Source organism: Idiotropiscis lumnitzeri, chromosome 3 (assembly GCF_059441095.1).
Source record: "Idiotropiscis lumnitzeri isolate Australia: NSW breed Sydney's pygmy pipehorse chromosome 3, RoL_Ilum_1.0, whole genome shotgun sequence".
NCBI lineage: Eukaryota > Metazoa > Chordata > Actinopteri > Syngnathiformes > Syngnathidae > Idiotropiscis > Idiotropiscis lumnitzeri.
Window position 1 is genome coordinate 25,274,534 of NC_142393.1, and position 23,977 is coordinate 25,298,510.

The 23,977-nt window shown below is 39.9% G+C and overlaps 1 protein-coding gene across 2 annotated transcripts in view; it reads left to right on the forward strand.

The window, feature by feature from the left end:
* dock3 (dedicator of cytokinesis 3) overlaps window positions 1–23,977 on the forward strand; it is a 57,004-nt gene that overhangs the window by 2,024 nt on the left and 31,003 nt on the right. For both annotated transcript variants that reach the window (XM_088292300.1, XM_088292301.1), the window contains exons 2-7: window positions 9,763–9,846; window positions 11,506–11,546; window positions 15,131–15,186; window positions 18,602–18,698; window positions 22,480–22,628; window positions 23,637–23,721. In XM_088292300.1, coding sequence (XP_088148426.1) covers window positions 9,763–9,846; window positions 11,506–11,546; window positions 15,131–15,186; window positions 18,602–18,698; window positions 22,480–22,628; window positions 23,637–23,721 — 512 coding nt within the window. The remainder of the gene's footprint in view (window positions 1–9,762; window positions 9,847–11,505; window positions 11,547–15,130; window positions 15,187–18,601; window positions 18,699–22,479; window positions 22,629–23,636; window positions 23,722–23,977) is intronic.

A 23,977-nucleotide genomic window follows, 5' to 3' on the forward strand; every position in this document is an offset into this window, starting at 1 on the left:
TGCACACTGTTTCACTAAGTTTGGAAAACTTGTTACGTTTTTCAGATTTGCCGTTTAGTTAATCAGAGTAGTATATCCAGTGGAACAAAGAAGCACAGACACTGAGTTAGTGCACGGAAAGTAAAGATTTGAAGCACAAGCTGCTGATTGCAGGCTGCATTGAGAAATTAGTTTAGTTTATTGCTTTCAAGCACAAGTGTCAAACTCCAGTCCTGGTGATCAGGTAATCAGGCTCCTTCAGAGCTTGCTGATGAGCTGATCATTTGAATCTGGTGTGTTGCAGCACGGAGAGATGGAAAACGTGCAGGAAAGCAGGCCTCTAGGACCGGAGTTTTAAAGGATATCCCCTCGAGATGCATCATCTCATTTTCAAGGGGGTCCTTGCAACAATAATATACAAAATATTAATTCAAAATGAATCCGCGACACAATACAAACACAAATCACATACCTAGCTCACTTACTCCTAATCACTCACACTTGATGCTCCTCTAAGCCTAGCCTCCTAACCGCAACAATAATTCCTAACATTAATTTATACAATCCTAATAATAATACATATGTTCCACATATATCATCCACAACTTAAGGCCCAAAAAGCGCTGGATATAGATAATGTAAGTAAACAACTGAAAACAAGCAGAAACTATGTCCAAATGACATTGAAATAAAAAAACAAGAACAGGATGTTTGGCAGTGATGATAAATAAATAGAGATGTTTTAAAAGTATGAAAACTGGCTAAGGAGCTAAGAGAATGAGGAAGGTTATTCCAGTCTAATGGAGCTTTAATCTTGAAGGCACATCGACCAATTTCTTTTTTAATTCTTGGGCATGAAAAACATTAACATTATGCCTCAAACAATCCTGTGAACTTAACGGGACACTTGCCTGAGCTTAACATTGACACTAATATCATAGATTTGCGTGTAAAAATGACATAGATACTAACCGTCCAATACCGTGCCGAGCTCTTCTCACAAGAACAAGAGCATGAATGCGCACACGAACCCCGACTGGTTATGTTTTGGACATTTAGCGACGCTAATCTTTTGTTAAGTGTCAGGAGTCAACCAACAGCCAGGCATGGATGTTGACAATCCTCATCCAAATAAATGTGCACGTCTTCTCATTCCACTTCAGCCTCTCTAAATATCCCCATTTGGGAATATTCACTTTTTTTCCTAGTGTAGAGCAAAAACTCTTACCTTGCTCACAGTTTGAGCTGTCACTTCAGCCTTCGTCAGAGCTTCCGTGTGAAGTGTCTAAAAACAGCTGATCGGGTCGGGAACCTTCAAAATAAAGCTCCATGACCCGATGGTGATGAAGCGCAGTTTTGATCTCGTCGGGAAGCCTTATTTTGAAGATTCCCAAACCCCATCAGCTGTTTTTACAGCTTTGATGAAGGCTGAAGTGACAGCTGAAACTGAGTTTGGTTTGAGTTTTAGCTCTTTGCTCGAACGTTTTTTTTTTGTCTGAAAAAAACCCCAAATACTTTCAACTTATAGATAAGTTAAATGAATGAGTCAAAGAGAATGCCAAGACATGAGATGCAAGTTGAACAAACATAATCTCAAGACCATCTTGACCTGCTCTACATACTGATCGTATTCCATCAATGAACATCAAATGGTGTAATAGTTCTGAAACAAAATGCACTGTCACATCTAACTTAGAGTACTTGGAGTAACCTGACCCTGAGCTAGCAATCGAAGAAAAATGTTTACTAAATATCTCAGCAATTTACAATGGTTCACTAATAATTTCATTTTAATTCTAAAATGATTTTTGGGATTTTGCGTGGATTTTTTGCCCATATTGTTAATTCTCTTCCAGAATTGCTTTGGATCATTAAAATTTGATGACAACCCATACTTATGATAATTTGCCTTGGCATTTTTGGTATTATTTGTACATTTGTTCCGCAACTCATTGTATGTATTCAACTCAGAGGAATTTTTTGTTAGATGATATTTTTTCAACCCTTATATATATATAAAAAATATCTCCTTTTATCCCGGGTAAATGCCGACCCTTGACTTTTATTGTTGTCCAGGTCGCGTGCTTATTCATTTGGGTGACAAGCTCCGGATGTTCAGGTGACTAATATTTTTGACTTTAGTATAAATCATTATCAAGGATTACATTACAAGTTGCAAGATGTAATTGGCTAGGGTAGTAGGAGAGGAAGAACCAACACACACATTCACACGCGCATGCACCCCCCCCCCCCTCTCAAACTCACTCTTTCTTTCTTGAACTCCTTCAAACTCTCTGTTAATGGGCCAGTAATTTCATTTTCGTACAACTTGAAATATTGAAATTGAAATATAGACTACATGGAGTTAAACATTTCCTTTTGCGCTAAATGAATTATTTTCATCAGTTAAAGCTGAAATACTAGGTGTGATGGATTATTTCATTTCAGTTCATCCAATATTTCATTTCATTTCATTTTTTTCATCAGTGTAGAAATTCCTTGCTGAATTTTTAAGTAAGTGAATGATGAACAACACTTGGATCTGTGATTGCTTTGAGGATCTGCATACAATTAAATACATTGTATTGCTGGCATGACAATTTGCTAATTTCTGAATTGGACCTTGGATGAGCACAATGTAGGTCGTGTCTTCTTGTTTAAATTGTTGTCGAACAGCAGCAGCACATTTTTAAGCTTGAATTGTGTTTACTGTTATATGGGTAACTTTTTGATGATATCTCACCTTTCTCTACATTCCTCCCTTCGAGGGCTGTTGTACAGTTAGGTAGGAATGTGCCTCGTTGGTCCTCAAGCAAGGTCACTCAGCCACACGTGTTTTATTTTCAGGAGCAAGAGCAGTAAAGCATTTTTCACGTTAGTTCCTCTGATATGTGCAATCAAAAATTGCCGGGTAATCCTGCAGTTCTGTGGATGAAGTGGCGTACATTGTATGTTGTGTATCAATACTGCAAATTGTTTAGGCAGTCCTGCAACACAGGAAACCAAATTGTGTTGTCAAAGAAGGCCAACCTGCACCCATTATGGTCCTGTGAGTTCAAATGTGCACCAAATGTGTCATGAGGAGATTTCAAACTCCTAATAATGTTGTTGTTTGCTAATGTGGTGCAGTTGCGCGCTTGCGATACTGAACCTATGACGCAGCAGGTGCAATATTCGCCTCAATTACCTGCAATCATCTCATAAAATACCCACTGCAACACTGGGGTGTTCTCGTCACTAATGGATTTCTATGCCCAAAAGTACACACAACACACACGTACACTCGTGCACACCACGATGATTCTATAATAGTTTCAAAGTTTCAAAATAAAGCGTTGTGCATTTTCTCCAGACTAACTTTAATTCTTGTTGCTGTTGCTCACCATGTGGTGGCATTCTCAAGCACATTTTGGGACATTGTAAGTCTCTTTTTTGGGTCTTTGCACATTAAGTCATCCCTAAAACTTTCCTCACCACAAAATTCTGTTTGTCTGAAAAATGTTTTCTTTGTTTTTTTTGTTCAATGCGCCTGACAGGAATTGCTTGTCTGATTGAGTGTCTGATTAGCTGAATGTCACCACCTGCTGAGAGGGCTCTACTTTATTATGCAGAATTTTTCTTGCCGCTAAAAGAGAGAAGAGCTATTGACTCAGAGTTTAAACCAATATGTCATTGCAGTGTCAAAGATTGGAGGTCATATTCCTTTGGTTCATTTGTTAGTAATTGAGACCTCCGGTACAAAGCACAACGAGTCAAGCTAATTTTATTTGTATCGCACCAGTTCACAACTAGCACATTAAACATTTAGCAAGTCAGGAATACGTCTTCATTTATTTGTGGAAAGGTCCCTATACAGTGAAAATGAAAGTTTTCTAAAATTGACACACAACATAGAAGAACCTTGCTGTATTTGGATGATTAAAAAAAATCTACGCGCATATAAAAAGACCACAAGATGCTTGGACTCCTTCACTTGGGACAGGACCTCATCTTCAACCCGCATACGGCACTTTATCCTCTTCAGAATAAGGACCGGAATTTCAGATTTGGAGGTCTTGGTTTTTCATCAAAACCATTTCAGACTCGACTGCATTAAAACCTTTTCAGTGAGAGTTGGAGATCACGACTCGAAGAAGCCAACAGTACCACATCATCAGCAAATAGCGGATGAATGGGAGCAGGATGGGTGTGGGAATTGTTTTCACCAATAGCTGGACAGGACAGCCTTTTTAATTTTTGCACAATTTTTAACAGACATCGATATAATGTATTTAGAAAATGATTTCTGATTTCACTTGACAATCTCTTTAACAATCTGTTGTTGAAAAATGAAGCCTTTCCCCGCAAATCACAAACTGCCGTGGATTGCTAGACATTAAGGGTCACTCACGTGATAAACGGAGACGTTAACTTCCTTAGCATCAGCACAAGAAACTCAACCTTGCGTTGCTCGTTTGGATGGAGTGGTTCGTACAGCGACTCAGCTTTCTTTGTTGCCACAGGCACCGAGGGATTAGAGCGGGTTTATGAACATTTCAACAGATGCCGTCACAGTTTCTTTATAATGCAGTGAACGACCAGACTTGGAGTCCAAATGGAATGTCATAATGTGGTGTTAAGTCTAAACAAACAAACAAACAAAAACCTACTCTTGCTTTGTATCTTTAGAAATGTCTTTTTTTATTTCAGTCACGATCATATATATCTCCTCAAGTAAATCAAAAACAAAAACATACAATAAACTGCATAATGTGATTTTCATAGCGTATGATGAATAAAAGTTCATAAACAGGCACACAAAACAGGTGCATCTATTATGAACTGTGCACTTCACAAAATTTTTAAACAATGATATTGGAATGAATGAGGCGAGTTTTACTATTCCAGTCGTTTGGGGTTGAAAACTAAAAAGATTGATCCAAAGTAGTGCGGTGCTTGGGAACGAAGAGGTTAATAAAACTGCTGGAACAGTAAGAGCGGGTGGGTGAATGCATGGTGAGCGGAGAGTCAAGATAGGGTGGGATCTTGCAGATTTGTGTTTTTGAGATACAGTGAATTTGGCTGTGTGCATCAAGAGAGGGCCAATATATAATTAATATTTGTCTCAGTGTAAAAATGTTGCCCGTTGCCACATTTAACGATTAATAACCTTCTGACAGTGTTAATCAAAAGTGAACATCACATTCTTTGTCTGAGCAGGATTTTGAAACAACTCTTATATTGGATCTCATTGGAGTTGGCTAACAGGTACCAAAAGTTGTGGCCATGTCAATTTGTTTTTACTATCTCATAGCTTACAGGTCGCACATGTTGGCATCATAATGGGCAATATGCTCACTTCAGAGGTGAATGGGTTCCGGGTTCTCACTCTCACTGATTTATTTTATTTATTTATTTTCTTTTTTAATGAATTTATTTCTTCAACAGTTCTCAAGTTTTTTTTTGTTCTGCCTCATGCTTGTTTTGGATGTATTTCCACTGTCGGGACACTATTATGTTTGACACTCTAAAGTTGAAAGAAGCGTTAATACAGAGAGTATTTCAAGCACATTCTGGTTTTTGTTGAAGATGAATTCTTCTCAATCCTTCTTTTAATGACTCCAGGAGGAAACGTCTGTTGTTTTGATTTATGATGGACATCTTTGGCCATGATTATTGATTGTTTTTTAGTTTGGAAAAACAGGATTTGACCACTGTGAACAGAAGCGACATAACACAGTTTGTACAATATTTTTGAGTTACCAGCTCGTGCTCTCTCTCAATCTAGTTTGTGTTACGGAATTTACATTTGTTTGTGTTATTTTAAAAATGTGTTTTAAATCCTTAAAAACTCAAGTATGTATTTCTAGATCGAAGATTTCACTTGTTGAGGGGATCATCTGGAATGTGATCTCGGCAAAGTGGGGGGGATTGTATTCATGATTAATAATTTACATGCAAATATAATGCAGTCGATTTTTTTTTTCAGATCAAAATCCGGTTTAGTCATTTAATGCTGGTAAGATGGTGCAGGATAGTCCTTGAACCCAACATTTCAATGCAGCTCACATAAACGTGACCATGCACCTGTATTGACGCACACTCTGCTCCAATATTTCGTCGCAGAGCAAAAGTGCTGTGGTTTTGCTAACATCCCAGCAATCTCGATTCAACATGTTTTGGATAGGACCTTTTCTGGTTATGTTTAGAGGATATGAAAATGCGCTTCAGCTTTAGACACAGTGAAAGCGTGTTTGCACAGCTTCTGAGTTTTCTGAGGGAGGACTCTGAAAACATGAATCTCTCATCTCTTTCCAATGTGACAATCTCCTCTCCATTTGTTTTCTTCTTCCTTTTAAATCAAACAGACCAGACATCCATCCATCAACCTTCTACTAATATGTTGACTTTGGCTCAATGGTGGCGCGCAGCAGATACAAGCTTGCCATTTTAAAATACAGTACCCTCATCCTCGAAGCCGTTACAGTGAAAGGAGCGCTGCAGTTTGTCGCTGGTCTGTTGCCATAGAAACCCTCGCAGAGGAACTGAGCTCTCGTTACTCTGAAACACGCAGCAGATCCGAGCCAGAGCCCCTCCTTATCTTCCTCCCCCTCACTGGGTCCCATGGCTAGTTCATTAGCATAATGATTCACAGCAAGCGGACCTTCAAGGGCCACCGTTTGTGGGTTTTAACGTTGTCAACGGAGTGCTGTCATTATTAAACAAGTTTGTCTTCACTGAAGCCTGTCTACTGTATGCAGCATGATTTATTTTGCCATTTTACTCTGGCACTCGTTCCCTAAAAAAAAAAAACATGCCCTTAATTTGCGTTTGAGTCATTTGTGTGTGGTCAATGACTGCATAATGTTGCACATTACAATCAGGTGACACAGATGTATGCAAATGTCTACTTACTATAGCCACCTTATTCCCTTACGTCCCATGAGCCTTTGTATGAATTATGGGCAGAATTTTTGTTGTGAACCGGAACTGGCGTTTAGATGGTAACTTCTTACATAAGTCCACTTTCTGACAGTTGCTCACTTAAACAGGGAATGTTAGTTGTCGCACATTAGAAGGGTCCTGGGTCGTCCTCCTGCCGGCGAGAAGTGCCCGGAACACCTCGCTAGGGAGGCATCCAGGAGGCATCCTATTCACCTCATCTGGCTCCTCTCAATGTGGAGGAGCTGCGGCGCCACTCTAAGTCCCTCTCGAATGACCGCACTTCTCACCCTATCTCTAAAGGAAAACCTGGACAACCTGCGGAGGAGATTGATTTCAGCCGCTTGTATCCGAGATCTTGACCCACAGCTCATGATAGGTAGGAACACATTTGGGCACAGCTCCTTCTTCACCACAAGACAATACAGGGTCCGCATTACAGCAGACGCTGCAGCGATTTGCCTGTCAATCTCACGCTCCGTCCTACCCTCACTTGTTAACAAGAACCCAAGATACTTGAACTCCTCCTCTTGGGGCAGGATCTCATCCCCGACCCCTTTCTGACTTAAGTCTTGAATATCGAGGTGCTCATCCCAACTGATTCACATCGCTCCCGTGAGAATTGGAGATCACGGCTTGAAGAAGCCAACTGTACCACTTCATCTGCAAAAAGCAGAGATGCAATACTGAGGCCACCAAACCAGAACCCATCAATGCTTCAGCTTTCCCTAGAAATTATGTCCATAAAAGTTATCAAGAATCTGTGACAAATGGCAACCTTGGAGGAGCCCAACCTTCACTGGAACCTTCCTGCTGGCAATGCAAACTCTGACATTTGTTGTAGAGGGACTCCAAGTTCACAAAACACATGTAAACTGGTTGGGTGAACTCCCATGCACTCTCAGGTCCTTGAGAGGATGTAGAACTGGTCCACTGTTCCGCGATGAAAACCACATTGCTCCTCCTAAATCCGAGATTCAACCTCATGATGAACCCTCCTCTCCAGCCCCTCTGAAAATACCTTTCCAGGGAGGCTGAGGAGTGTGATTCCTCTGTAACACACCCTCCGGTCCGGCTTCTCAAAAAGATGGACCACCAACCCGGTCTGCTAATCCAGAGGAGCTGTCATCGATGTTCATGCAATGTTGTAGAGGCATGTCAACCATGACAGCACCCCAACATCCAGAACCTATAGGAACTCTTGGGGGATCTCATCCACCCCCCGGGGCTTTGCCTTGGTTACTTCAAGCCCAGCGATAGGCAAGTCAACAGGCTTCGCAACCTCAATTGAAGGTGTGGTGGTGGAATTGAGGAGATAGTATTCGCCCCACAGGCTCACAATGTTTCTGTCAGCTGTCTTTCGCCGGGCCACCATCTGACCACCTCATAGCCTGAGGTGGGAGTTGAGACTCTTTCTGCCAGACGTTCCTACCAAATCTTCACTATATGTTTGGGTCTGCCAGGTCTGCCACCACCGTTGGTGCCAACACATCACCAGGTTGAGATCAGTAGACAACACCGCCACTCTCTTCGCCTGAATGTCCAAAACATGCGGCTGCAAATCCAATAATATGCCTACAAAGTCGTTCATCGAAATGCGGCCTAGGGTGTCCTGGTGCCAAGTGCACATAAGGACACCCTTGTGATGGAACATGGTGTTTGTTATGGACAATCCCTGATGAGCACAGGAAGTCGAGTAACAGAATTCCGCTCAGGTTCAGATCAAAGGTGCCATTCCTCCCAAACACGCCCTTCCAACTCTCACTGTCATTGCCCACGTGACCATTGAAGTCTCCCAGTAGAACAAGGGAGTTCCCAGGGGCCACACTCTCCAACACACCCTCCAAGGACTCCAAAAGAAGCACAGTCTGAACTGCTGTTTAGTGCATACACACAAATAAAAGTAAGCACCCGTCCCCCACCATAAGCCGGAGGAAAGCTATCCTCTCATCCACCTGGGTGAACCCCGTACAGGCGCCAAGCTCGGGGCAATAACTATGCCCACACCCGCTCGGCGCCTCTCACCTTAGGTAACTCAATAGTGGAAGAGTGCACAACCCGTCTTGAGAGGACTGGTACCAGAGCCCAAGAAGTGTGCGTCCAAAACGGCTCACTGTTACATCGGATTTCTTACAGGAAGTCGAGCTCACAGTTTTTTCCACATTGGAGCCCTCAGCAATAAGGTGGATAATGCCGTTTGGCCACCCTCCCTGTGTGGGCTCCAATCTGCCAGCTCAATTAACTAAATATTGCTCACATTACCGGCTGTTTAAAAATTAATTGGTTATTAAAATCACAACCCACTTCAGTATGGAAGATTTTGTGTGAGCGTGTGTGAGTGCGCGTGTATTTGTTTATGCTTTACTAAACTATTAAGACTATTTTACTCATATAGACCCTGTAAAGTGAAATGAAAGGTTTCTTTCTTGATCCCTTAAATGTGTTTGAAGATAAATGCTGAAGCCGTAGAACTCTGTTGTACTCAATTGCAATTTTCCAGATTTTATTTTGGGTGTAGTTAAAACGGTACCCAGTAAGTAGTGGCACTTGGGAGTCACCCCTGCCCCACGACATGCAAGCAAAAACTTACTTTGGACGGGCTACCCAGTGTGACAATGAGCATGTGCATGCGGTGGCCCACCTATTCGCATTTCATTTGTTCGTCCACGCATGTGGCGACGGCCAGCTGAACTGAGTGGAGGACAGGTTTGACTCGATCCTCCTCTTATGTCTTTTTGAATTCCCCCTCTCACATTGGCTCAAGCAGCCCTGTAGAGAGCTCTGTCACCTGACCTGAAGGCAGCTTCGCTGGCTCATCACTCTTGTCTCACCTGCTGTTTTGTTCTCTTTATTTTTGTCCAGTTATCTGCAACTTCCGGTCATCGATATGTCAGGCCCTGGTCCTGGAGATCGGGGAGACTGTCCAGATTCTGGAGAAAAGCGAAGGTAAAGTTTTCCCAGCACGTATATGTATAGTGGGTATCCTAAGATTCTGACTGAACAATTAAAATTAACTCATATTTTGGAATTAAAAACATTTGCTGAAAAGGTCAACCTTGGTTTCAGTAGATCATAAAACATTTTCACACATGCTTTTGGGAGACTGTCTATGCCTCCCTGTAGTCTGCACACATGGTAGATTGTTATTACAGATAGGACATAAGCATTCAATGTGCTTGCAAAATTGTCATGTTGCCATGGGTGTCTTCTTCACAACGTCCATGATCGATTTTCTTCACACCAATTATGTGCTTCAAGAAAGTCTTATCTGAAAAGCTAAACTTAATCAGAGTCACATTAAATGATGATGGCAGGTGTGTGCTGACAACTATGTTGCATAACATGAGCCTGAATGTGATTAGTCAGTTCCGTACACAGTATCCATCCATTTTAACTAAGAGCTGCAGCTTAGCTACTGAGTCATGCAGACGAAGGGCGACTAGTTTGATATGCACCCTGGAGGTTGCTTCAGGTTCAAATGCAGTACATGTCAATTACAGGTTATTCATACTACGGCTGAAAATGACAATTATTTTCTGAACTGATTAAACTGACTATTATTTTCTCCATAGATTGATTAGGTTTCATTTACTGGTTTGGTATGTGTGACATGTCATGAAAATGGGAAATCATTGTTTTCCAAAATGAAATGAGTTGTTGTCTTATTTGGATTAAACACAAATAGAATCAGTCTGCTTTCATGGAGTACTACAGAAATCACAATAACTACTGTTGAGATGTTGAAATCAGAGGATCTGGACACCTTTAAGTAAAGTAACAATGGCTCGAAACGAATTTATCTACGATGAAAGTAGTTGTTGAATAACTTCATTAGTTGTAGATTAATTTATAAACTGTTGCGCATTAAGTTGTTTTTCCAAATTAACCTTTGGTTTTGTGCCCCAAGTGTTGCAACATTTCCCAATCTACTTTTAGGAAACCTGATGCATTTTTTTCTGTATAGTTACTTTTGCATCTTATCCAATTACAATTACGATTATTATACTCAATGATTTCAAATTTGTATAATCCTCAAAAAACATTATTATATACAGTATTATTATACATATATAAAACAGTGTTAAAATAGTACTCATTTTCAATGTCTAATACTAGAGTTAGTATACTTGAGTTCAAAATTTGAGCGTTCGATTGAAATTGTTTTTTTTTTAAATGTTACAACAGTTCTATGGCAATTTAGAAGTGGATAGCAAGTAAACTCCAATGCAATGTTTCTTTATACAAGGAAACCATACTTGAAATTATAGTGGTACAAAAAATGTGATTTGTTTGAATATTGTTTACATTTCAACATTTCTTTGGTATGCCCCCCCCCCAAATTATCACTTGAATAATTATTTCAATTATTACCAAAATAATTGTGATTAATATTTATTTTATAATCCAGCAGCCCTAACTTTATCTACTGAGTGTTTTCCGAGCATTTATCTACTTTTTCATATTGAGTTTATAGATGCTATTGCCAATATATTTGAACAACAGGTGGCCACTGCACTGTGTTATAATAAATAATACAAAACCAAAGACAAAATTGTTTATGTTTTTCACAGGTTTCACAGTTTTGATTTTGATCTTTTCCTTTAGGTTGGTACAGAGGTTTTTCTACCAAGAAGCCTTCAATCAAGGTAACTTTTTAAAAATTCTTTTAGTTGATGATGCAGTTTGTGGTCCAATAGTCTTCACATTTACTGTGTTCCCTCACTTACTAATATGTTCCGTGACGCCCTGCGATCGGTGAATTTCTGCAAAGTAGAGGTTGACCTTTTTGGGTGGAGGTATTTACCAGAGCTGTCTACGAATGCGTGGTGAATCAAATTGAACAGTGAATCGGCCCTTGAAGATGAACGCCGAATCAGAATTTTCCTGCTCGAGTCAGAAGTGTTTATAGCATTGTTACAAAGGAATGTTGAATAGCCACACTCCACAAACTTCCGAGCTTCACTCATGTCTCCGTTTGATGGATTTACTGGACCAAAGCAAGAAAAACATCCTGGACTCAACTGTTCGCTAGGGTATGATGAGAGTTCCTCGAGGTCGAATAAAGCAATTTTAAACTAAAAAAGAAAAACTGTTCATGGCATGAAGCTGCTACGTCAACATATCGTATACAGTCTAGTTCAATACTTCGCCAAGTCTTCAAATAAGTGAATGAATGAGGCCTTGTAAAGCGCTTTGAATGTAAATAAAGCGCGACGCAAGTACACTAGCATTTAACATTGTGATCACCTTTTTCATTTGTTGAACTATGTAGCATTTTGGGGAAAAGTTAAAAAAGTAATTCATTCGATTGTTAACATGTACGGGAATAGTGAAAGCAGATTTAGTACAAAGTAGGTGTGGAGATGATGATGATGACGGCTTTGTAAGAGCTTTACAGGAATTCTGTTTATTGAAATTAGTGGAAAAACATGTGAAGTAAATCCGCAATAGATGAAGTTATGGTAAATAATTGGACCACGATGTCGCAAGGCAACACTGTCCACTGCCATTTTATAGCTACTTTAACCTAAACTGTGCAGTCAAAATTATATTTAATTCATTACATTTTTCAGTACAATTTGTGGTGTGCCTTCGCTTTAATCAGGACCAAATCCAAGAAACATTGCTTTCATACAGGGAACTCAATTCCGACATCTTATTTCCCTATAGGAGCTTCTTTTTATGCAACATCGTTATTAAAGCTGAGAAGCAGCAAGAAAGTTGACCAGTCGAACACCTTCAGCGCGTTGTGAATTCAATATACTGCAGAAAATGCCGAACACATTTGAAAGAACATTTTCTCCAGATGTTATATTCCTCCATTTGAAATAGTATACTCCAGAGTAGTCTGGTAACGTGAATAACAAGTTGAATCCTGTCAAAGAGAGGCAGGTGCTTTTCAGGTAGACTACTTTTAACTGGTATATAAGGGTTTGAGCTATTATGGGATGGAACTGGGCTTGTTTAAAAGAAAGCGCAAGAGTTGTCCATTCCCTGTGAATGTACTGTCGGTGTTCGTGACTGCATGCTGTCCTTGTCCATTCCCATCAGCTATTTACAGTTCTTAGTTCTTAGTAACAACCCTCCATTTTGTTGTGCGCTCTGCTGCCCACACTGGTTCGCCCCCATATTCTCTGAGTGCTCACCGAGTTAATTTCACTTGTGGTGGCTAATTGTTTACATCTGGCAGATTGGAAAGACAAGCTGCAGAAGTGATATCTGGCACCGTCTTTTACCGTTCCGAGCTCTCTGCAATGTACTTCTGCATGTCCGTATTCTGCTTTGGTACCACTTGAAAATGTTGGTAGCCTTATGAAGGGTTTCTAAATGGTTTACAACTTGGTTAAGTATACTGCAGTGTGTTAACATTTTGTTGTGCCGTAATAAACTGCTACGAGGCATGAAATAAGCACGAGAGGGATCTCCTACTTGCTGTTTAGCTCTGCAACTTCCCCCGTTGCAATTATTTTTGTTATTACCGATTTAAACAATGACCAATATTTCTCCCTTTCCTAATTATAAAGGGTCTTCATTTATACTGATCAAAGGATGTTAGATTTAAGAGATGGACGGCACGTATTATTTGGAACTGTTGTGTAATTTATTAGCGTTAGGTTTTATTTAAAAAGCAATTCAAAGAGTATATGATTTTTCTAACATGCTACAGTTATGCCCGCTAGATTCTTCTGTTAAGAATATCGCTTTTTTACTGAATAGAAATATAATTAAAATAGTGTTTAAATCAGTTTTAGTATAATTCCAGAGTTTGGAGTCACCAACGTGGCGCCCATGAGCCCTGAATACCGATTAAAAAAATAAAGATTAAAAAAAAAGAAAAAAATGTAAGTGAATAAAATAACTTTTTTGTTTTGCGTTGAATACTTCCACAATAAAGAAGTTGGGGCCGAGCATTTGACTGTTTAACAATACTGTGTCCTTCAGTATTTATTTATATTTATAAACGAGAGCAACATTTGAAAAAATTGGGCAATTTTCCACCTATTTTTTTGGGGGGGGGTGTTGAATGTCATTATATTTCTCTTATGGTGTCGTATGTTAATGCGTGCAAAAATAAATGAAAATAATCTGCCCTTTTTTTAACATTTATTTCTGCTGATTTTTTAGACAATTGCTCAGTCCCTCATAAAGACATTATTAAAGGTAATTTGAACACATTTTTGTATTTCAGATGTGCATTTCAAATTTGAAACCCTTCACATTAATCAATTCCCAAGAACTCTCTCAGCTTCACAAAGGTTGATGACCTCTGCTGTATGCCATTCATTATTATCATCATCATTATTACAACTGACTAATCGGCCAACTGATTTAATCTGCAGATTTTACCTCTTCTACGATTTTTTTTTTTTAACACACAGTTGTATTACAACATAAGGCAAGGATAGTGACATAAAAACACCCTCCTCCCGAAAAAAAATACTAAAAGACAAATTAAAACAATAAAACAGTTAAATGTCCTGCAAATGTTTTGGTCTTTAGAATCAGAATCAGAATCAGAATCAGAAATCCCTTTAATGTCATTGTACTCAAGTGTGCAACGAGATTAGAGAGCTCCCCTCTCCAGTGCAATACAACAATAATTCAGATGAATATATAAATTATATAAATAATACTGAATAGGATATATAAAAACACATCACGTTGCTGTTCTGCAAGGTAAGGGTGGTCGTGTGTGTGTGTGAGAGTTTAGAATGGAGCTGGCTCTTGGATATTGTGCCAAATAACCAAATCCGCATCTGCCTAAAAAAAATCCACATCAGTCCCGCCCTGATAATCAGTACATATTTCCTATACATTTAATGCTTGCAATATTAGTGTGTACACATGTTTATCATCTGTCTAAAAATGTATTGAGTTTGTAAACATGTGGGAGAGGTGATATTTTTCATCTTTCATTCTATTATTGTTCGGTATTTCTATGCATTTTACAATTTGACTTTTTTTGTGCATTTTGATAAGTTAAATGTATTCCAAGCATGTGCAAGTGGTCTTTTGAGACTTAAGCTACTGATTATTTTTAATACAGTATGTGGTCTGTATATTGCAGATGAGCTTGGAACATAACTGAAGCGATGAAGGGGGTCACTGTCCGTTTCTATTTTTTTCCGTCTTGTAACCAACGACACAGCCACAAATCTGCACTCTGATCAAATCAATAACCTAATCCCGTCAAAGTGTGTAACATCTCTGTACCTGTGTCTGTCCGCAGGGTATTTTCCCAGTAAGCTACGTGCACTTGAAGAAATCCACGGTGACCAACAGAGGGTAAGCCGGATGACTACAATATTTATTTGAGTGAGCAGCAAGATTCTATACACACACGCTGCACATGGTTGAGAACTAATTGGGGTTATTCTGGTTCATGAACTCAAATCTGACCTGACCTTTGCTGTGCTTGCGTTCTGTAAAAGCTGAACCTTCCCTAAATATGTTATAACACCAACAATAAGACAGGAATTCTGCCCTGCAAAACAAGAATGACTCTGCTGCTGGTATAAGTTGTGTTTAGGGCCCGTCCGCCTCAAGCAAGATTTAATATCACCCCCCGCACCCCCTACCATTGCCAATTTCCGTGTCAACGAAACAAATTGAATTGCAAAATAACCCATGACCCAGTTTAAAATACAACACTGCATTTCTTTAATAATTTAATGACTACAATTTAAAAGTTGCAAATGACAATTCACTATAATGAGTGTGTTAATTTTGGATGCAACCCACACAAGTTCAACATCTCCAGAAGTAGGTAGAGTAGAAAATGTACTCAAGTAAGAGTACTGTTACTTTGGAATAATTATGAGTCAAGTAAAATTAAAAAGTTGTCAAAGTTCAGTAAGTACTTAGCAAAGAAATGTGTAACCTGTGAGTTCTTGTTTTTTAATAAGAGTATAATCGTCAAACAGACAAAAATATAAAATAGGAGTGTGTTTCCCAATAATATCACTTTAAATAAAACAACATGTTACAATTTCACAAAACAGGAAATAGTAAAATTTGATTTCTTGTGAAACAGCACAAGAGGCTCACCGGACAGACAACTACAAAGCAGGCTCTAACGTGTTTTCTCAAGTTCAAAGCGGATTTCTTGTATGCTGAAGTGGACATTTTTTGACTGACGCAGACGACAATGCACGAATGTTGTATCTACCATGCTTCACGTAGATTTGTTACTTTGAAAACTGCTTGTGTGTGTAGCCACGGAGGCACTATTTACATAGACGGCACATCTGCTACGGGGTGAAATTGCCTGCGCCACCTGATTTTCGTGCAAGTGCAAGGCATACTGCACTTATTTGCCAATTTGGCAGACAGCTCTGCCGGTGTCAAATTTCCGTCCCTTGAGATGCCCTCGGTGGAGTGACAATTTGGTGGCAGAAAGTCAGTCTCGAGTTACGCGTGCTCTGACCACATCTAAATAGTGGCACAGCTGGTCTAATGAGTTTTTGGTGAAATTAATCGGGGCTCAGGCAGACAGATTCTGAGCTCGGCAGTCATGTGCATGAGGATGTCAGACGCATTTCATGTATAAATATGTAAACAGCGAGAATCAAACCCACTGAATCATGGTAAAATATGTTCACACCTGGAGAGGCGCAAACCTCCCTCTTTTAGATATGTTGGCTTGCTCTTGTCTGTGAAATGTACAACACCTGGTTTAACCTGCCGTTGCACAGGCCTGTGGTGGACTTCCACCTGCCACGAAAAAAGAGCCCTCTGTGTGGCTTAGTTTGATTGGTTAAAGGGAGTCAAACATTGGTGGGTGATTACGTTGGACTGGTGGAACAGAGTCACGTGGCAACAGCAGAGGCAAAAGTCTATGTGACGAACCAAAACAAATAGATCACGTGAGCAACAATAGATAGAGATACAAATAAAAGTAGCAGATGAAATATAGCTCAGTGTAACGTAGTATAAGTAGCGTTATGCTTAACAAAAATACTCAAGTACACCAAACCAACCTCCCTCAGGTCTCTGGTCTCGGTATTTTGCTGATTTTCGTTGGCATTTTAGTTGACTTTTTATTTTGTTTTGTATTTCTAATTCAGTTAGTTTTAATTAGTTTTCATAATAGATTTGTTAATATTAGTTTTAGTTTTTGGGAAAATGCTCAGTTTTAGTTTAGTTTTTATTAATTTTAGTTTTTTGTAATGCAGTGTATTTTTTGAAGGTAACAAGTATTGAACATTAAAATCTCCAAAAAAGAGAACATTTGAAAATGTTAGATACTTACTAAGAATAATGCTGAATAATTACAAGTAACAAATAAGACATAACAGGTCACTTAAACTGATGTGCAATAATTATTTTTGTTTTCTCCCTGTGAGACCTCATCGTCAATGCATTACGTTTGTTTTACTTTTAAAATATGTTTAAAGAACCAAGTGTCGTAAGTGCTTTATAAACATTCCTAGAGAGTATTCAAATAGACTATTTTTTAATGACGGACTTCACTTATTGTGGGCCTGGAAAGTCACACCTGTGGCGGAGGGTGGTTTATTGTACAACGGAACTGTACTTTACAGATTATTTTGTACTACTAGTGGTACGAATACCTCCATTTGATAATCATTCCTATACGAGAATAATGAGCGCTAGCTTTTCTTTAGTTGCCTGAACTTGTGGCACTTACCAGGACTTCCCCCTCCAACTGAGTTTCCTCATGTTTGCGCTCAAACAATTAAAAAGTGCCGACTTTGAAATCAACATAATTCTACTTTCTCGCTCCAGGAGCTCCAATCTGGGAACTATGTTTTGCTTCCTTGTGGAGTTAATGATGTGATACATCTATCGCATTTTCCCAAAGTGTTCTCTGCGCTGACATTCACTTAGATTCATTAGAGCCAGCGTTGTCATGACAACAGTTTATACACTGGCAAGTTTTTGGTTTTGGTGCTGTGAGAGGGGAGCTAGGTGGCTGCCTCGTGTCCAAAAACATTCAAGGTCAAATCGCAGGCCTTGTTTTGTTGAGTTGACATGTTCTTCTTGTGCGTGAGACTCTGATTTACTCCAGAATTGTGACATCATAAATGTTAGGTTTGTTGATGTCTCTAAAGTTGTTAAGATTAAGATTGGTATACGCATCAAAATAGACTTTTCACCTGAAAGTTATTGACCGATATTCTTCATATAGAAAAGGTGGCACAGCACTCAATATAAAGTAGGCTGACTTTGTTTGCTAAAAATTGGCGTCGTTTAGCGTTCGCAAGTTTATCAATATGGTGTCAAAATTCTGAATGGCAGACAATTTTAGAATGTCACGTCACTGCGTCCTCCGGTGGGCAAAATTAGCAAGAACATACTTTTATTGAAAAAAAAGCAGGACCCCTTGTGTCCAATTCTGGCCTGAGAGCCACATGTTTGTCATCCGTGCTCTTCATTGTCTGTAAATCGTAATGGCTACCTGTCTTTTTCAGTTCTTTGATTGGCAGACAACAAGTTAGGTAGCCGAGCTTAAACATTATCCTCTCGTAAAACATCCAAAATTGCCATCACTACTCCTTGTGACCCCGAACAGCCCAAGTGGAATAGAAAACGGATGGAAGGATTTTATGAGAATTCCATGTCAGACTATCTCCGTCCCAGTGGTTGGACCTTTTGTATTTCCTCTTAAATCCCACTCCTACATCAATGTGTTTTCTGGTGATGTGCGCCCTTGTGTTCATGCAAATGTTTGTGTCAGGCTTTGCGAGACGGTGGTGCCCCTCGAGGACCCCATCATCACAGAGACCACCTCGACACTGCAGGAGTGGGGTGTCTTGTGGAAGCAGCTCTATGTGGTGAGTAGCTCTTTATTCACGCACACATTATCACAAATGGGACGAAAATCCCTCAAGGCCTGGCACACAAATAACGGCAATCGGGATTTCTTTTGCCCCTTCCTGACCAAGAACGTCATTGCCCGCCATTTTTATGTCTTATAAGGTTGTCCTATAAGCTTATCCTTTTCTTGTAAGTGTGTCAGAGTGGATTTGTCAAGACGTCTGGAAAATCTTAAATATTAAACATATATCAATAGTTATGACAAAGAAGCCGACCGCTCTCGAATCATTCGACTCTGTGGATTGTGATGTGAACGGAATGTAGCCAATCAAAGAAGTTCTCTACAAATGAACAAGGAAGCAGTGCTAAATAAAACTAAATACGTCTTAGTCGATGTGTTTTTCTTGTATCAAAGTGGGTTCCCCAGAACAGTGTTGTCGCTGAACGAGTTCAGTGATCAAAAATTCACAAACATGTTCATGAAACTCGCCGTAGTGTATTTCTGCACGATGAACGTCTTTGTGGATGCGCTCATTCTGCCGTCTGAGAATGCTTTGAACCGTGCCTGATTTTTTGTTCAAGCGTGACAGATTTCGTTCGACTTCTAGGAGAAAATCCGGCTAAACACACTGTAACGACCCTTCACATATAGGGCGCTAATGATCATTTTGGGCAATCCATGCCACAGAGATTTGCACAGCCGGATGCATCATCAAAATGTAAGCATGATGGGAACTTGCATCTTTCGGGAAACTCTGTATTGGATGGCGACAAACCCTAAGGCCAGTTACCGTTTGCTAGTGTTTCCCTTTGGATTTTGTGAGGCGAGTGAGGTCGGAGGAAGTTGCAGGTTGGTCATCATTTTACGGTCACCAAAGTCTACAGTCCCATTTTTGTTTTTTTTCCTCAGAAAAGCGAGCATTCAAACAAATTTACATTCGCTCCTCCCACTCAGGTAACATCGGGACGTATGGGTGTGTGTTCTTCTTCGTTCAAGTTCTTCATGCGTGGGGTCATTCACTGATCAAGAATTCTTTTAAGATCTGCGCAATCCTCGAGTGTAGCAGCCCATTGCAATAATCGCTAGAGCGGCTCGAACATGGTGAGCTTTTCAGAGGTGATTTGGAAGCAAAACAGCTTTCGTTGTTTTATTTGCATCCTCCGGAGGGGTTTAACTGCTTTTCCAGCATGCATTTCCCCACGCACCCAATTCAACACATATTAGCCAAACTCCGGTAAAAGCGATCCCGCCTGAAAGTACAGTACACCTCATTTAGATCAGTCATGACTGTTGCCCTACTTTTTCTTACGCTATCTATGTGGGACCAGAAATGTGCCGGACACAGATAATGGCCCACAAACCTGTCACACCCGATTTCATGCTCTGTCATTCAGCCCTTGATTGATTTTGGCCTGCTTCACTTAGTTCACTTGCTGGGCAAAAGTGATTACTGCAAACCTAAAGCATCCTTAATCCCGCTCCAGGGCAGGCGGTATGGGTTGAGGCAGAGTACCGGTATACGCATTGCTGGGCTGGCACTCATTTTGTTTTATGTCTCCACATTTTTTTCTCTTATGTTTTTTTTCCACACTCAATGTGGGCTGCTCATGCTCGGCGCAATCAAGGAGCCCAACTTAAGGCATCACTGCAGTGACGTAACTTCCTCTGATGCTCGACTAATGTGAAGCATTGATTTAACAGCGCTTGTTTGGACGCTCACCCTCTGTGTGACACGGGCCATGCTGCCGCAGTTGGGGAGATAATAATAGGACGTATCACGGACGGAATGTTGATCGACTTTATCTTATTGTTGAATTCGCTACATTAGCTTCAGCAATGGGCTAAAGATAACTTTGGAGAATGTACATAATTAGCCCTGCAGAGTACATTTCTGTTAAGGCTCATCAACCCTAAATGAAATTTTCCATTCTGAGCAGTCTTGGAGAACAAGCAGAGTGTTATTTAAACATGCAAGACAATATTACATCTTCATTCTTTTTTTTTTTTTTTTTTTGTATGTTATGTTTTTTGCACTATAGAATATCAGTGAATATTAAAAAAATGAATTGATATTTTCTTGGCTTTATATCTTGTTCAAGCAATACTTTGGAATGATTTAAGCAGATGCCAAACAATGTGCACTGTAAATATTTATCAATATAAGTCTATAAAACTGTAAATATTGAATATGAAATATTGAAAAAAAAGGAAGAACATTTATACTTCATTCATGGAATTTGTACGGGTTGGGTTGAGCCAGGGTCAGTGAACTTTGTGTGCCCCGACGCAGTCACGTAGCGACCCCAGGCTACGGGGCCACTGTTAATGTTGAACCCTGCGGTGGTATTGTGGCTCTGCTTAATATTTGCATTTGTGTAAACAAACTTAACTAGTACCGCGGCTGTATCTTATCATTTGGGAGAACAGAGACTGCCTTTATTTTTTTTGTATTGTCCCTGGTCTGCATAAATGACCTCCAGCAGATCAATGCAGTCGAGAAATATTTGTGTTCTAACCTTTGGGCTGGAATCTCACTTGGTAAGCATGTTCATGTGGGGCCTTTCTCAAACCACTTTCCCTTTCTCTTCGCACGAGGATGATGAGGTATGCCACCACGGAATGAGACTAATCAAATCATTCACTGACTGATGATGGCCATTCAATCTCCTCCTTTTCTTACCAGGTATCGAACCAGATCTCACAAAATTGCTTGATGGCCCCCCATAGACCATGCAGGCTCTTCTAGCCGAAAAAGAGGCTATACTCTCCATGCCTGCCAAATTATTTAGGTTCATTGCATCGGCAATAATGCGTTAGGGGCAATTGGAGCAGTGATTCACCAGATGCAGCAGATGGTTGTGTAGTGAAAGCACATTACATTTTTGGGCTCATATTATGCATTTCATTTCTATTATGGAGTATAAATAATATCATAAGTCATTTATAATTCAGTAATTAATTTCTCTGCTTAGCTCTCTGCCTCAACTTGCTCAAGAAAAAATAAATAAAAATAACATTGGGAGAGCGCAAATGGCATAAGAGAAATATTTCTTTGGCTGGGAAATTCTGCTTAGCAACAAGTTGACAATCAAATGTCAGTGGGAAAAATAAGATGTTGTGCCTCGTGTGTGAGGTTTTATGCTGAATCAATAAGCAGTCCAATTTCTGTGGATGAAAGCGAGAGGAAAACAAGATTCTTGGTTTTTGACCTGCGGTAGTTTGGCCAACTGATCATGCATCATGCTTTGGGGCTGGTTTTTTCACCTTGAATTGGAGCCTCAGGCAACCTGGAAGGAATTATGAATAGTTTGAAATAACGGTCATTCGGACTTCTGCTTGAAAGCAAAACAAGAGAAAAAAATCAGGAAAGTAAACATAAGTTGTCAGAAGAGGTGCGCACCTGTGCAACCACATTGTTTGAGTCTTTTATTATTATTTCCTGTCAGGAATAGATAAGAAAAAAAAAAAGTTGAGTTTTACAGTTTACAGGCCACATTAATGGGTGAAAAATATTTAATGTGGTCTAATTCTTGTACATCACAAATACCTGATATTTGAACAAGGGTGTGTAGACATTTTCCATCTACTTTCTGATTTTGTACAATGCCGCAAAACTAGTAGGCACGCCAATCCTGACAAACATTTGTCTTGCATTGCACCCTCGTGGCACTTGAAGCAAATTCCAGATAACTGAATTGCCTCGAACTGTTGACGCCACATTTCCTTCGCCTTTGTAGTAGTTGGATCAATGACTCTCGTGATGTGTACTGACCGCGGCTTCTTGGCTGATTTCTCAGAAACATAAGGTGGATCTCTTCCATAAGCTGCGTCATGTGATGAATGAACTCATCGACCTGCGTCGACAGCTCATCCAGGGTCACCTCGCTCAGGACCAGACCCGGGAGATCAAGCGGCACATCACTGTACGCCTTGACTGGGGCAATGAGTAAGTCTCCTTTACTTAGTACATCATTAATGTGAAAAAAGGTAGAGATTGTATACATCTTAAATGAGTTTATTATTTTAATTATATTGTTCATATAATTGTTCAGACATTATGCTCACACTCTGTGATGAGGCATTAGTCATTGTAGTTCATTTAGACTGAATTTGCATTTTCCTTACTGTCTGTCCAAACACGTTTTCAAGTTATGTTTGTAGACGAGTGCGTGTCAAGCACATTCAAGTCAGTGCACTTCTCCCTGGAGGAACTGTAGGGCCATATTTTCTCTGCTGCCTATTCTCAAATCAAACTGAGCAGTGACAGACATCCATAACCCAAATAAAGACAACGGAGTCTGCATCTTGATTGAGGCGGAGCTCAATTTGCCAATGCTGGCATTAGGATTGGACACATCTTAAAATAGAGATATGTTCAAATGCATCTTTGGATCTGGACACATAAATGCTAAATGTGGTTGTTGAGGTCATTGCACTTCAGGGCACACTTAGCATGAGATATGACGTGATCTCATTTCATGGCCAACATATCACAGCTGTTTGTCGAGGCTGTACATTAGGTCCAAGAAAAGACTTGTGTTAGTCAACAATTCTGCAGTGCATGCGCAACTCTCGTGTACTGGGTTTGCAATTTCAAAATAAAACATTACATTTTGGAAAACCATCATGGACAGCAAGATTTATACTACTTTAAAATGATAACGTGTTGTGCGATAGTAAGAGTTCATTTCAAATAAGGGAACAGGACAGCACAAAGTCAAGGTAATCCCATGTTGCTTCTCCGAGGGTTTTGTTTGTCGTGATTGTTGATTCCACTGCATATAAAAAAGAAAATGCAAATAAAACATTTGATCACAAAAAGTGAGTGGGTTGAGAATATGTTAATTTTGTATTTTTACTTTCTCTCTCATTTGAGCTGCGGCTGAAAAAAACAAAAGTACGATGGCCAATGAACTGCGACGTTGCTTAAATGCAATCATTTCTCTCTCACCAGGCACCTTGGCATAGACCTTGTGCCCAGGAAAGAGTTTGAAATGGTGGACCCGGACCAGATCAGCATATCCGAGCTTTACAAACTGGTATGTTGCCCGGAATTACTTTTGAACCATTGCATTCTACACAAACCCACCCCATGAATTAGTGAATGCAATAAATTAAACATGTGAATTAGTGGCTTCTAAATTATAAAGTATGCTGTGTGCCTGCAGAATGTATATACTACATCTGCAGCAATAAAAAGGTTTCGGAATACTTGAAGCGCCATGTGTGTGTCTAAAACCAGATTAGACTGTATGCGTTGTGGGGTGTGTAAATAAGTGTGCCGATTATCAAATC